We start from the raw sequence: 14,659 nt of genomic DNA, 5'->3' as shown, positions 1-14,659 counted from the left end.
GTCAACACTTGCTTCCTCGAGTGACAGCATTTTACCTGGCAGATAATGAAACAACGAAAAGCAGTGGGTAAAATTCCTTTCCTGTGGGAAGAGAGAATAAAATGGAGTGACATCGGCAGCCCTCTCATCCCATTTATTAAAGAAACGGTAAGAAAAGATACAATGCAGGAAAAACACCAACCATCCTTTCACGTCAGGCTGAACGAAGCACAGTGATTTCTCCCCTTAATCCCCCCACCCCCACCCCAATATTCCCATATTCCCATCCACGTCAGTTTAAATTTTGAGGTTCTCTGATCGGGAGTACTAGTGGAGAGGGAGTTAGATGAGCAGTGGAGCCTTGATTCTGGCCTCCTCTAAGTCCCAGGAGAAGGAAGCTGCAGGCCCAGTCAGTCAAGCAGAACGTGTATCTGGTGGGTCTCTGAAGTGGTTGCCCACCTCCCTGTTCTGTGTTCAAGCCCCCAGGGAAAGGTATGGCAGTAGAGGATGACCAGGTCCAAGCTGCCCAGGTCAGAGCTGCTGAAGCATGGTCCGTTCACCAGCACATTTCTAGAGAGCAGTGAGCTGATTCTCCAGTGGTGAGCAGGGGACTACATATGAATTGGGACCTGCAGGCCAATGTATCCCTGAGGAAAAGTCCACACGAACAATTCAAGAAACTAGTAAGAAACAAGGGGCAGAAAGCTGTGGGACAAAAGCACAGCAGGCTTCTGGAGGACCGGTGATCCTTTATCTCAAAGTCAGGATCATTCCCACCTGCTGTAGTCCGTCTCCCACAAATAACATTTCACCTTCAGTCAAGAAAGAAGCAGAGGAAAAAGATGGCTCATCTGAACTTGAGCCCCAGCTAGGTACTTCGGACTGTAGCTCCACATCTACCCTTTTACTTAAAACACAGCCCCGCCCAGAACCACGGTACTTGAAAACCAAAATGGTCCTGGAAAGAAAAAGGTGTTTAAGGGGGTAACATTCCATTTGGGTACATTGTAGCCATTGGGCCCCCTGGTCTGGGGAAAGCAGCTGGGTTTGTGCCAGGGAGGCTCCCCACTCTAGGAAATGGGACCAAAGTCTTGCTTACAGGGCCATTCATCCTTGGAAAGGAAGCTGGGTTTAGACCCAGGGTCCCACTTGGCCTTGCAAAAGGAGCTGGGTTGATACCCACAGGGCCTGCTGGAGAAGAGCCCAGGGGCCCAGGAGCTGACCTAGGGAAAGTAACCTGACCAGGGCCTAATGGGCCAGTAGACCTTGGGAAGGCAGCAGGGCTTGGACCCTGCAAGCCACTGGCCCTTGGGAAGTTAGCTGGGTTGGGGCCTAGTGGCCCAGAAGTTCTTGGGAAAATTGCTGGACTTGAGCCCTGGAGGCCAGCAGACCTCTGGAAGGTAGCTGGATTTGAAGCCAATGTGCCAGAAGACTGAGAGAAGGCAGCAGGATTGAGCCCTCCTGAACCTGTCCCCCGTGGAAAGGGATTAGCATTTACCCCCATGGGCCCAGCTGGCCTTGAAAAATGAGCTGAATTGGGACCTATGGGGCCGGGAGCCCTGGACATGGGAGATGGATTTGGCCCTGGAAGGCCAATTCCCCGAGAGCCAGGACCCGAGTTTGGGCCTATGGGGCCAGGTACTCTTGCCATAGAGGATGGGCTTGTGCCCATGTTTCCAGAAGCCTGTGAGAAAGCAGCTGAATTTGCTCCTAAAAGACCTGCTGCTCTTAAAATAGGGGCAAGATCTAGGCCTTGAGGTCCTGCCATTCTTAAGTTAAGACCAGATCCTGTGCCCAGAAGGCCACCCGCTCTGGTATCCACATTAGGACCTGGGCCCAGGCCACCTGCCCTGGGGTTGGGCCCAAGGCCTGGGCCCAGGCCACCTGCCCTGGGGTTGGGCCCAAGACCCGGGCCTGGGCCTGGAAACATACCCGACCTCGGAGCAGGGTTTGTACCAACGAAGCCTGATCTCAGGTTAGAACTTGGTCCTGGTCCCAAGCCAACCGGCCTAGGATTAGGAGGACCGTTACCAGAAGTCAAGAGGACACCTGTTCTCATGTTGGGCCCAGAACCAGGGCCCATAGGGCCACCACTTCTGGGGTCAGGACCTGTTCCTAGGAGACCACCTGCCCTTGGGTTCGACATAGGACCTGGCCCTGGGAGACCCCCTAACCTGGGGTTAGTCAGAGGCCCTGGGCCTGGAAGAGCCCCTGCCCTAGGGTTCAGAGATGGGCCTGGGCCTGGGCCCAAGAGGCCACCAGGCCTTGGGAAAGAAACTGCACCAGCGCCAGTGGGATTCATCCCTCTCGGAAAAGAAGCCATGCCTGGGTCACGAGCACCAGCAGGGAAAGGTGCTGGATTTGAAGCCAATGAGCCTGATGAAGATGGAAAAGGCGATGGGTTCCTTGGAAATGGGGCCAGATTTCCACCAAGAGAACCAGTTGCCATAAGAAAGGGATCAGAATTCATGCCCAGTGGGTGGCCTGTGTTCAAAACAGGACCCCCCTGTGGTCCCAGGGAACCGTCGAGCCGTCCTCGAGGTGGCAACTGAGCACGAGTCCAAGGAGTTGGCCGCTCTCTAGGGAAAATCCGGGGTTCTTTCATACTTTCTTGGGGACGTTGGTGATAATGGGCTTGGGGCGAGTTTTGAAAAGGATCTTGTTTTTGATGAGTGCTGTCACCAGGTACTGAGTGCCAGTCTTGCAGCCAAGCTCATCACAGTCCTGCTCCCCAGGAGTGTGTTTGACAAGGACAGCAAAAGGTTTCTCCAGATGGATGATTTTTCCATACAGGATATGATGTCCCACGATCAGCACAGGGATTCCCTTTGGCAGAATAAGAATGAAATGCCTGAGGTTCAGGGCAAGGTAGTAACATGCAGGGGCCTTCTAGAGATGCTCTTGGCAAGCAATGCTGGCACCTCCACTCCCTGGTACGGCTCTACTGCTGTTGAAGAGCCACACCAGACAACCACCCTCGTGCCCTTTTTACTCTTTCTAGCCCCAAGAGAATTTCCACTTTTGGGGACTGTTGACTTTTCCAGATTCCCCAAAATTAAACTTCCCTGCTGCTGCAGGGGTTGGGGGAGCACAAGCAGATAGCTTAGATTAGCTAGACCTCGCATAACAAACCTGAGGGCAGTCCTCACTCTGGGTCCTGGGAGCACCACCTTGGTGTAGCTTGCTTTCCTGAGGCATTAGGCAGGGAAAGAAAGGTCCCCTCACCTCAGTGGTGTAATGTAGGTCTCCCAGGAGGTTTCCAGCTAATCCAGTGCTGTAGCGAGCCTCGATCTCCCCCTGTAGCTCCATCAGCACCCATTCTGCCAGGCCTCCAGCCCCAGCACTGCAAGCAAAGGGCTGGCGGTTACAATATTTTTGAGGGGTGAAGGCTGAATAGTGTCCTACACCACCATTCAAGGCCCAAAGGAACTCTTTGTTGAGCACACAAGTTTTTGGGAAATTAGGCAGTGCTAGGCACTGAACTACAGATGAAATGCAAGGATATGTGCAAGACGCACCTGAGGACCCTGATGCTTCCAGGAAAATGTCAAACCTATATAACCCTACTAATTCAAACTAAACAAAAAAGTGTCAAAATGTACTCACCTGGAAATAACAATTTGCACCATGAGCCTTCCGTCTTTAAAAAGCAACTGAAAGCAAGCTGTAGAGGAAAAAAAAATTTAGGATAATAGTAACAACAGCTAACATTTACCATGTACTATGTGTGAGGCATTTTTCTAAGTGCCTTAAGACAGATTTTCGTTTCCCTAACAATGGTATAAGCTGCAAATATTTTTGAACTGACACTGTATGTACGTTGCTTAAGATCACCAAGATTTAACAGTAATATAGAAAGTTAACAGGTGTTATAATTATGCTCAAGGTCATGTACTTACTAGTCAAAGAGCCAGAATTTGAACCCAAAACATATAATAGCGCCCACACTGCTGACCACTATGCTAACCTGCCTTTCTCAAGAATGTTCTTTTTTCTATCCTGCATATTTCTAAAAAAACAAAATTAACTTAGATTTTACTTTTCCCTTTGGTGATGTTATAAAATATAAACCTCATGTCTAACACTTTGGTTGTATTTCAAGATTCAAAGGACCGCCTCTAACAAAAGCCAAGAAACAAAAAAGACCTTCAGGTAACTTTAGTGAATGAATGGTAAGCGGATTTTTAACGTGACTTTCAATACGTGCTTTACCATCTACTTGGAAAGACCCTGACAATCAACTTTCATTTTATGCAACAGTACCACCTGGTGGCAAGTTTGGGGTACTCTAGAAGAATGGATTAAAATATTTTTTGCCTGAAACAACTGGCTTCATTAGTCTTTCTCGGAAAGATAGATTCATGGGGAACTGAGGGGGTGGGGGATCAAAACTACACATTCTGTATAAGTCCTTCCAATGAATCAATGGAACTTAGGGGAAAGTTATTAGTCCAGTGTTTATCAACTGTAGTACTGTATGTTAATAGATACAATTGTGCTCAAGCTTAGCAAACATTGGATTCAAACATTAAACAGGGTTTTTCATTGGTGTTAACCTTCACTTTGGATCTCCAGGGGAAAGTACATTGCCAAGAACCTTACAGGACAGCTCTGTTTTTGAGCACTAAATATACTCTAGGAACATAAGGTCAGTCAATTCACCGGTCTTCAAATTCAACTATAAACAATAGCTAACTTTTTTTTTTTTAAACTATGAATCAGATGCTGTACACGCCTAAGAACCTAGGTCACTTGTCTTTATCTACACTCCTAATCAATGCACTTCCAAAGGAGAAAACCAAGTACTAGTGAGAATGAAAGGCATCAAAGCATCAGGTGGCACAGCATACATGGAAGAGCTGGTCAGAAGGGCAATCAAGAAAGCATCTGTAAGTCAGACCATCTGCAGCAGCACCACAACTGGTGCTGCTTGAGAACAAATACACAAGGCTTAGGAACCAACTAAACCAAAAGCACTGTTAAAATTCTTCTAAGGTTTCTTGAAGTAGAAAGGATTACAATTTAAAATCAGAAGACTTAAAGTCAGGTTCCAGCCTGCAAGTGCAGAACTCTTCACCATGTCATCATACACAAGTCACTTAATGACCATGGGGCTAGTACCTCAATTATCTGACTCATTAAACTACTGTGAAGACCACATATATGCAAAAATGCTTTAAAGACAGCTATTTCTTTTAGAGAATGGAAAATATACATCAGTATTTCCACACTATAATTTTGACTATAATTTGGAGAATGGTGGGTATATTTTAGCCATGAATCAAAAAAGACTCAATAACTAGAAGTCAAAGAGTTTCTAAAGGTTAATAAATGCATACAGATTAAAGTGTTCTTATAACTAAGCTTTTGATGACTGATAATACACTCTATGTTCCTTGATAGATGTAATTATAGGAATATATAGGTGGTTTCTGAGAAGCGATTAAGTGTTCACAGAGATACTCGAGTTCTAGGAAGGCCATGGCAGGGAAGGAAATCAATCTTTAAGGCCTTTGGAAACATGTTTGAGATGAATACCTATGGACCATTTAAGGGAGATGCAGTAGTATTTTCAGTGCATTCCACATTTCCTGAACAGCCTCCTGGTAGAAAAGGAATTTGTAACAGTGGCCCAAGTGGGTAAAAGGAAAACATGCCTGATAGCTGGGTCAGAAAAGCTATACCTGCATACTAATCCCCAGCGCTTGTGAGTACACAGCTTTACCAACTTATACAGTAGGCCCTGCCTTAGTTTACCTCTCAATACTGGCAAACACCTACCAATACTCCTGAAAATAAAAATTCTGTGGCCTACAGCTTCACCATTCTGCTGCTATACCTAGTCGACTGGTAAAAGCTTGTGCTAGTCCTACTGGGATGCTGCAGATGTGAACACAAATGAAGTTCACACCCACTTAATTCACACCAAGAGTCTAGTCCACAGGAACCTGTAGATTGGCCTGGCTATGTTTACCTACATAGGAGTGTATTTACTAAATTAGTAAGAAGTGCAGAAGGCATTCCTTAAGCAAATTTTAAAATTCTACTTTAGGGGCGTTTGGGTGGCATAGTCAGTTAAGTGTCCAACTCAGGTCGTGATCTCAGGGTTGTGAGATTAAGCCCCACATGAGGCTCCATGTTCAGCACGGTATCTGAGATTCTCTTCCTCTCCCCCCACCCCCAACTCATGTGTGCTCGCTCTCAAATCTTTAAATTTCTATTTTAATGCCTTAAAATAGGCAATCACCTGAATTTAATTATTCCTTTCCTTACTCCTTGAGATTACTATTCTAGACAACTGTTCTCAGGGCTAGAGTAGGCAGGTATACCTGGGCACATCATTGAGGACACACCTGATGGAGCCAACAGGGACTGTGTATCACACTTAATGTGGAGTTGACTAAAAAGGATCTGACAACATGCAGCCCAACCTGTCCCTATACCCTTGACAGTAGGCAGGTAGTAGGAAAATGAAGCAGTGAGGCAGTACAATACAAATCATGTCCTATCAACTATAACAAATGTAACATTATGATAAATACTTTCTGTACAACAAATTTTCTAAGTCTTCAGTCTCAGCTAATTCCAACAATGAAGTAGAACAATTTCTACGTTTGTTCTAAGATATTGCTTATGTAGAAATTGCAGATTAAAAACATTTGAAGACACAGCCTGAAAAATACACTCTAAAAGGAGTCCATGGAAGAGCCTGCCTGGCATCTCTCTCTGAGTCTTGAGTTTAATCCCAGATTGGGTGAAGACCATCTTATTTATCTCTAGTTAAGAATAATAATTCTAAATTGATAATGTGTGTAACTGTAGAGCCAAGGAAAAATTTCTCTGATATTACTTTTTGAAAAACATTTAATTGACTGTACTTCACAGTGGAGTCTCATAGGCCACACTGGAGTATGGACCTGGAACAATGGCAAAGTGGGGGGAAAAACCAAACCTCTTTCTCCCGAATTTCAACCCCTCCACCCCCATAGCTCAAAAATGGGGAAATTTTTTTCTGCTTAATTTTTCTGGGCTTTCACATCACTTAACAATATAGTTTTGTATTCCTAACTTAGTAACTTTAGCTTTCTAAAGGAAACACTTTTTTAAAGCACTTTATACATTCTAATTAACACTGGATATTTTCTTTCTTTCTTTTTCTTTTTTAGAGCCTTTTTCTGGGGCTTCAAAATGTCTAGAAATGGTTTGCCCCAGGTCATCCTGTCTTAAGACATGGATCCAGTCTGGAGATCCTAGGTAAAGTCACACTAATACTTCTCAGGACAGTGGTCCAGGTAACTTCAAGACCCCTGAACAAACTATAGCGCAGCAAAGAAACCAGTATTCTTAATACCAATCCAGAGCCACAGTGGAGCCCTACACAAAATTCAGAAGAGTTAACTGGAACAGTATCAGTCTGGGCACTTCATAAATACCTTATTTAACTGTGGTTTGACTTCTATCCCTATTTTGAATGTAGTTACAATTAAAGTCATTATCAAACACCTGAAAATCAGAGTGCAAATACAACTTAAGAAGAAAAATCCAGGCAAAGCATTATAATACAAAAAGCTTCATTTCTCCCATAGCTAAACTTTTGTGGACACTTATTGGATTTTCTCATTTCATCGTGAGAACCACGTTAACGATGTAAGCACTCTTATTCCCATTTTACAAATGAGGAAACATGCTTAAAAGAAACTCAAAAGTAACTGGGCACAGCTCTTAAGTGATAGAGGTGAGATGTGACCCCTTAATCCCTTCACTATATGGCCTCTCCAGCAGTCCTCTCCCACAGCTCCTGGCATACAGTACCTATGCATAACTTCTGACTGCTTTACAAATATTGGCCTTTCTCATTTCTACAAAATGGCAAGTGAGTAACCTACACAACTACAGTCAAAGTACCTATTACATCTCTGGGGTAGCCAGTCAAAAACAAACCTTTTTATCATATTCAATTAGTGAGATTTAGATTTTTTGAAATCCCTAGAGATCTACTCAATGTCACCTCCAGAATTCAATACTAGTATAAGACAAAATGAGCCAAGAAAAGAGGACATTCTTTTGTCACTGTTTTAATCTTGAACAAAATTGAAGTCTTATAATTTACTTTACAAACTGTTAAATGTTTAAGACTACTAATGTCTTACAGAAAACAGAATGAATGAGCAATGATCTTCAATAATGGTTAACTGTCCCCAAAATAGAATGTGGAAGAAAGTATAGCATGGATCCAAATAAACAGAACATACAGCTTTTCTCTGAACAAGGGAACTTAATAGTAATGACAAATAATTAAATTTTACTAAAGCTCACTAGTATTTTATAAATTTTCATTACAACCTTTCATCTTCTATTTTAAGATAGAGAATAAAGGCTTTAATTTTACAGTTCTTAATATAAAAAATTCAATTTTTTATTTAAAAAAATTAAATACAGGACACAAAATGTTTTCAAATTGCCAGACCAACACTTAGCATTTACTGAACTTTTATTCATTCCCAGAGACTGTTGTTTTGGAATGCAACGAGTACTCAAAGTAATCAGACCTGGATTTCTGTCACTTATCCTATGTGTGACACGGGAATAATCTAACCTTTTAGGTTTGTTTCTCCACCAATAAACTGAGCGTAAGAATGAACCTATCTCAAATGGTTGTGAAAATTTAATGAGGTTATGAATGTAAAGTCCTCAGCACAGTGCCTAAAATATGGTAAGCTTTTAGGGTCAAACTATGTATTATCTCTGGGGAACTTGACATTTTCTTACTATATGTCCAACAGAATGACTTAATGCTATATTATTAACGTTTATAGTGGACTAAAACATCCTACAAAAGCAGGAGGTTATCAGAGTAAAACTCAGCTTACATAATGGGAGAACGATTCAAACAGGACAGTCAAGGTTCACCGAACTGCTTCAAGAATTAAGCTCTGAAAGGTTTTTTTTTTTCCCTCTTTTCTCTAAAGACCACTACTTCTCTATGTGCCTTTCCACCAAATGAACAATTCAGGAAGTTTTCATATACAAATGAACACAGATTATTTTTATTAGCAGTGTTATTGTGGTTTGTGACTGAAGGGGATGATCTTAAGTTTCAAAGGGAAAATCTTATCTCCTGACAGGCTTATGTCATTAAGCACTAAAATGGTTTCTAAAGGAGAACCTTGCTTCCCTCCCAAAAGGGGCTATGGAGGGTAGGTGGAAATGAATGCTTCCAAACTTTTCATTAGTGAAGAGTGTGTTCAAAAACATGTGTGGATACTATGCATACACGTGGTACTTTCCCATCACATTTTAGGATTCCCATGATGGGGGGGAATCAATTACTGGTATTTGCAGACAATGGGTGGAAAAGATGGCTTCAGTCGATCTGAGTTACTCCAGTTTTCTCCATCTTCTGCTACTCTGCAGCCTCATCTCAACTCTCTTCCCCATCTTACAGCTGTGACCCCCTATCTTCCCCAAAGCCCCGCCTCTCTAGCCCTGCTGGAGGTCTCACACTACCCTGTATTCTCCTCCCACCGGCCCCCATCTTCACCCTCTGCCCCGGCCCCCTCCCATCCCTCCAGTTGGAGCTACAAACACTTCCTATGTCTAGTCCCGCCCACTTTCTGGGACTTCTCAATCCGCTTCCCCTCTCTTCCCCACCCCCTCCGAATCACCCCCAGAATTTCGCTGGGACTTCCTACCAACCTATTTAACCCTTTCTGCTCCCTCCCAAGGAAACTATCCTTTAAACTGCATTCCTCCACACCTCTCGCTGGAGTAATCTTCCAAACCGTCCACCCTCCTCCCAAAGATCACTGTTTAAACGTTGTTCTTCTACCACCCTCATTCTCCAAATCGTTCCCTGCTCCCTCCCTCTTCAACCTCAAGTACTTCGCCCCTCCAGAACCCCACCCCGCTCTTTAGTCTCTCACTCCACCCACAAAAGAACCTGGATCGCTCGTCCTCCTAACCACCCTCCCGATTGTCTCTCCCAGCGGCTTCCCCCCGCGACTTGAAACGTCCCTTCGAACAAACCTCAGAGCCCTATCCCCCACCCGCCTCCCACCCAGTCCCCCTTCTGATGTTCCCGCTACTTCCTGGGTTCCAGGTCTACCCCGCTCCCGCAAGCCTCGCGTGCTGGACTCCCTCCCGACCCGGGGAAGAGCCCCTTTCCGCACGTACCTCGAGGTTCCGGCCCGCGCCGCCCCCTTCTCCGTCCTCCGCCCGCGCTCGGCCACCCTTTCCGCCCTTCTCTCGCTCCGCCCCGCTCGCTCCCTTCCTTCCCTCCGCCTTCCGTCTATACACCGCTCCCTTCCCCCACAATTCCTGGCCCCCCCGCCCCGGGGGCCCCAGGGGCTCGCCCCCACCTCTGCGTGGTTCTCCTCTCTCCCCTCCCCCTTCCCGGCCGCCCCTCCCCCTCCCCCGCCCGCCGCTCCCCGCCCCTCGGCTCGCCATTCTTCTCCTCGAGCCGAACGCCCCACCCGGCCCCAGCTCCCTAGCTGCCCACTCCCTCGCCCCCTCGCCCCCGGCCCCGGCTCAGCCCTCGCTCCCCGCGGCCTCCCGCGCCCCCCGCCCGCGGCCTGACCTGCAATGGCGGCCGCCGAGCGCGGCGCCGCGCGGCCAACGGGCGACAACCGAACCTCCCGCCGCCGTCGCCGCCGCCGCGAGCACTGCCTGCGCACTTCCGGCCTTGCGCCGCGAGCACTTCCGGGGCAGAGCACGCGAGCGCGCGCGCACGTGGGGCCGCGGCAGAGAGAGGCGAGCCCCCGTCCGTCGGTGAGTTGGGGAAGGGGTACGAGAGGACTTCGGCGGGGTGCTGCCTGCCCCCGGTGACGCCGGTGGAGCTCGCGGTTCTTGGGCCGAGGCCGGGGGGGGGGGGGGCGGCTACTCCGTAGATGCCCGGCGGAGTGGCAGCGCGCGCTTCCGACGCCCCCTCAGCCGGGCCGGGCCGGGCCGGGCGCGCCTGCCCTGCCCGCAGGTTCCAAACCCTGAGGGACGACGCGTGACGGGCGAGCCGGAGCCGGCCGCTCTCCTCGCGGAAGGTGTAGGCTTGTGGCGTGGGGAGGCGACGGTGACAGGCGCCCGGCTGAGTCCCGTCGCTTCCTTCCCTTGAGGAGCGCTTGGTTCTGCCTGCCCGGTCAGCCTCCCTGGCGCTACCTCAGAGGGTCTGTAATTTGCGAACTTAGCGTGCTGTGAAGTTAGGGAGAGGTGTTCGCGAAAATGCAGACTCCTAGTCTCCCCCTCCCCCCCTTCTCTCCACAACCGAGAGACTGGAATTCTGGAGCTGTGGAGTAGGACCCAGAATCCTGAGTTTTTCAAAGCCTTTTATCCAGATGATTTTAATGGCAGGAGTTCTGCGCACCTGACTCTGAGAGGCTGATTTAGGTTGCCAGTATTTCTTGCTTCTTGAGTGTTGGGAGGGGGGGTTAGCCTCCTCTTCACAACTCCCGCCCCCCACCCCCGCCAGAAACCTCGCACAGAAAATAGAAAGGGGTACCTTAGTTTCTGCCTCGAATGCAGCTGGTTTGCACGATGTGCTTCCTTCCCTTCGGTGCACACACCGGATTACAGAATGAGGTTACGTTCACTCTTACCTCTCTTTCCCAGAGTACTTTCTTCAGGTAATTGGCAGGATTGTTAGGAGTCTGGGGCATGCTCTTCATGTATGTTGATGTTCTCATTTTTAGCTGAAGCATCCCGAGCTTCTGGAGATGGTTTCATAGCTCCTTGCTTGGGGTGTGAAAGCATCATTAACTAGATATTTAGAAGGGAACCTCCGTGAGACACAGTTGGACTCTTCCATCCAGGACAGTGATGATAGGTAGTACACGTGACATACTGCTGTTGACAAGAAGAAACAATACATGTGACATACTGTTGTTAACGTTTAACAATAATGGCTCTTTTTCCCCCCCCCCTCCCAGGAATGGGTGAATTTAAGGTCCATCGAGTACGTTTCTTTAATTATGTTCCATCAGGGATCCGCTGCGTGGCTTACAATAACCAGTCAAACAGATTGGCTGTTTCTCGAACAGATGGCACTGTGGAAATTTATAACTTGTCAGCAAACTACTTTCAGGAGAAAGTAAGTCATTTGGAAGCCTGATTTGGTGTTGCTGAGTTAATTTTCTTAAGTTCAATTCTGCATCTTGTATTCCAAGAGATCAAAAGAAAAGTGACTCTGGAGTTGTTTAGAACTATTTAACTTGTATAGCAAATACGCAGTTTCTTGTCTGGGCTCAGAGTTTTGTTTTGTTTTTGTCTTAAGATTTTATTTATTCATGACAAACACACAGAGGCAGAGACACAGGCAGAGGGAGAAGCAGGCTCCCTGCAGGGAGCCCTGTGTGGGACTCCATCCCGGGGCCCCAGGATCACGCCCTGGGTGGAAGGCAGGCGCTAACCTGAGCCACTCGGGGGTCCCTGGGCTCAAAGTTTTGATCTGTGTAGTGTCATAAAGATACTAACTACGAGTTGTGGTGGCTCACTGCCATTTGACAACTGAAGGTTGCTGGATCTTTTGGTCACAACAAAAAGGGAAACTGTCAAGATCATTACTTTATATCAGTTTTTGCACCACTGCAACTTTGTAAGGTGGCGTTTCCTGCTGGGATTGTCCATACCCATTTCATTTTCAGCTTAGAAAAAAACCAAAACATCTTAATAGCAAACTTTCTGGTAGAATGCCTGAGTGGCTCAGTGGTTAAGCCTCTGCCTTTAGCTCAGGTCAAGATCCTGGAGTCCTGGGATCAGGGTCCCGTGTTAGGGTCCCCCGCAGGGGAACATGCTTCTCCCTCTGCCTATGTCTCTTATGAATAAATAAATGAAATCTTAAAAAAAAAAATCCAACTTTCTGGTGACATGATGGTAGGAAGATGGATTTCTAAGTTCATCTATCTGAGAGAATGTAGACTTAAATGCCTGTATTTGAAAGTAAAAAAGGAAAATACTATTTGGGTGTATACAGAGGGCAATTGCAGCAGCATATTTTTCAAAGGCACTGATTACTGATTCAAGGTGCAACAAAATAATTCACACTTATTGTGTTATGGGTCCTAGACACTGAATGGATGCCTGTGGATGGATAGATGGTTAAATGAATGAATTCAGTGTTTAGCAGCCTAGAATTTGAAATTTAGGCACCTTGCGATTATTTCTAAACGAGTGGCAAGTATAAGGCATTATAACAAGTGTCAGAAGCCCAGCCTTGAAGGAGCTCAACGTCCAGTGGGGGAAATATGACTATACAATTTCCAAACAGGTAAATTTTATGATAAAGCTAAGCACAGACATAGAATCTTAGTAAAGAGTTGCCTTACTCTGATGATGTGGGTTTAGGAATTGGGGAAAGGGATGACTTAGTTGACCCCTGAAGAACTAAAAGAGTTAAAAAAAATTGCTCATTACCACAAATATGTCACATTTTGTACTATGAAAAATGTGCTGTGGCACATGTTTATTACATTCTGTGATATTTCTTGTTTTTTATGACAGTTGTAATTATATAATAATTTGTATATTTGTTTAATGTTTTTCTTCCCTACTGAACTTCAAATTTTAGGAAGGGGCCATGTCAGTGATGATGTTTTTTGTTGTTTTGTTGTTGTTGTTTTTAGTATTTTATTTATTCATGAGAGACAAAGAGAAAGAGAGAGAGAGGCAGAGACACAGGCAGAGGGAGAAGCAGGCCCCATGCAGGGAGCCCGATGTGGGATTCGATCCTGGGTCTCCAGGATCATGCCCTGAGCTGAAGGCGGCGCCAAACCGCTGAGCTACTGGGGCTGCCCGTCAGTGATGTTGATAACTGTGTTCCCAGCATTTAGCAAGAGCCTACTACATAGCCTCTCCTGAGTTAAGATAGGATTCATGAATATTTCAGCCATTCTTTTACTGAGTATCCCTTATTTTCTGTTCTCGTTTCTCCTTTTCTCTTTTTCATTTTTTAAAGATTGGATTATTTATCTGTTCATGAGAGACACAGAGACAAAGACACAGGCAGTGGGAGTAGACAAAGACATAGGCAGTAGGAGAAATAGGCTCCCTGTGAAGAGCCTGATTTGGGACTGTCTCCGGGATCAGGACCTGAGCCAAAGGCAGACACTCAACCACTGAGTCACCCAGGCATCCCTTATCTCTTCTTTTATCAACAATAATTGGTTCAGTCTAGTCTTTTTTTCCTCCATAGTCCCTCCCCTAATATTGTTAATCATTGTCAGAGCAAGAAAAAATTTTGTCCGTTAGAGTGAAAAGAGTAGGGACTAAGAATAAGAATTAAAATATTCTCTTCACATTTGCCTTTGGCACTTTGAGCAAGCTGCTTAACCCACAAGTACTTATGTCATTTCAAGTTCAGAGAGGAAAAATTGTAGCTACTCAGTCCCTTTCATGCTGAGAAGGTTTAAGAATAAAATGCATTGATATATATGAAAACTTTTTAAGTGTTAAGAAAACACTTAGAAATCTGAGACTTAAAAAAAAAAAATGAAAGAAATCTGAGACTTGGGTGCCTGGGTGGCTCAGTTGATTGAATGTCTGCCTTCTGCTTGGGTCATGATCCTGGGCTCCTAGGATGGAGTCCCACATCAGGCTCCCCACTCAGCAAGGAGTCTGCTTTTCCCTCTCCCTCTGCCCCTCCCCCCCCCGCTTGTGTATAATCTCTCATGTTCTCTTTCTCTCTCAAAGAAAATCT

At 46.0% G+C, this 14,659-nt stretch overlaps 3 protein-coding genes across 4 annotated transcripts in view; 1 reads left to right on the top strand and 2 right to left on the bottom strand.

Annotated features, from left to right (window-relative positions):
* Positions 1–955: 955 nt before the first annotated feature.
* CHTF8 (chromosome transmission fidelity factor 8) lies at positions 956–10,207 on the bottom strand. Its single transcript, NM_001378388.1, is given in 4 exon segments — positions 956–2,805; positions 3,205–3,322; positions 3,586–3,643; positions 10,153–10,207. Coding segments are annotated over 3 exon segments (366 nt in total). The 5' UTR covers positions 3,609–3,643; positions 10,153–10,207; the 3' UTR covers positions 956–2,580.
* DERPC (DERPC proline and glycine rich nuclear protein) lies at positions 956–10,207 on the bottom strand. 2 transcript variants are annotated; one of them, NM_001378389.1, is given in 4 exon segments: positions 956–2,805; positions 3,205–3,322; positions 3,586–3,643; positions 10,153–10,207. In NM_001378389.1, a coding segment is annotated over 1 exon segment (1,629 nt). In that variant the 5' UTR covers positions 2,585–2,805; positions 3,205–3,322; positions 3,586–3,643; positions 10,153–10,207.
* A 432-nt stretch (positions 10,208–10,639) lies between these two features.
* Positions 10,640–14,659, top strand: part of UTP4 (UTP4 small subunit processome component) — a 35,985-nt gene continuing 31,965 nt past the window's right edge. The window contains exons 1-2 of the mRNA XM_038538494.1: positions 10,640–10,746; positions 11,895–12,055. Of these exons, the coding sequence (XP_038394422.1) occupies positions 11,897–12,055 (159 nt within the window). The 5' untranslated portion in view covers positions 10,640–10,746; positions 11,895–11,896. The remainder of the gene's footprint in view (positions 10,747–11,894; positions 12,056–14,659) is intronic.

Source organism: Canis lupus, chromosome 5 (assembly GCF_011100685.1).
Source record: "Canis lupus familiaris isolate Mischka breed German Shepherd chromosome 5, alternate assembly UU_Cfam_GSD_1.0, whole genome shotgun sequence".
Classification (NCBI taxonomy): domain Eukaryota; kingdom Metazoa; phylum Chordata; class Mammalia; order Carnivora; family Canidae; genus Canis; species Canis lupus.
The sequence above is the reverse complement of the archived record's forward strand: the minus strand, read 5'-3'. Positions and strand labels throughout refer to the sequence as shown.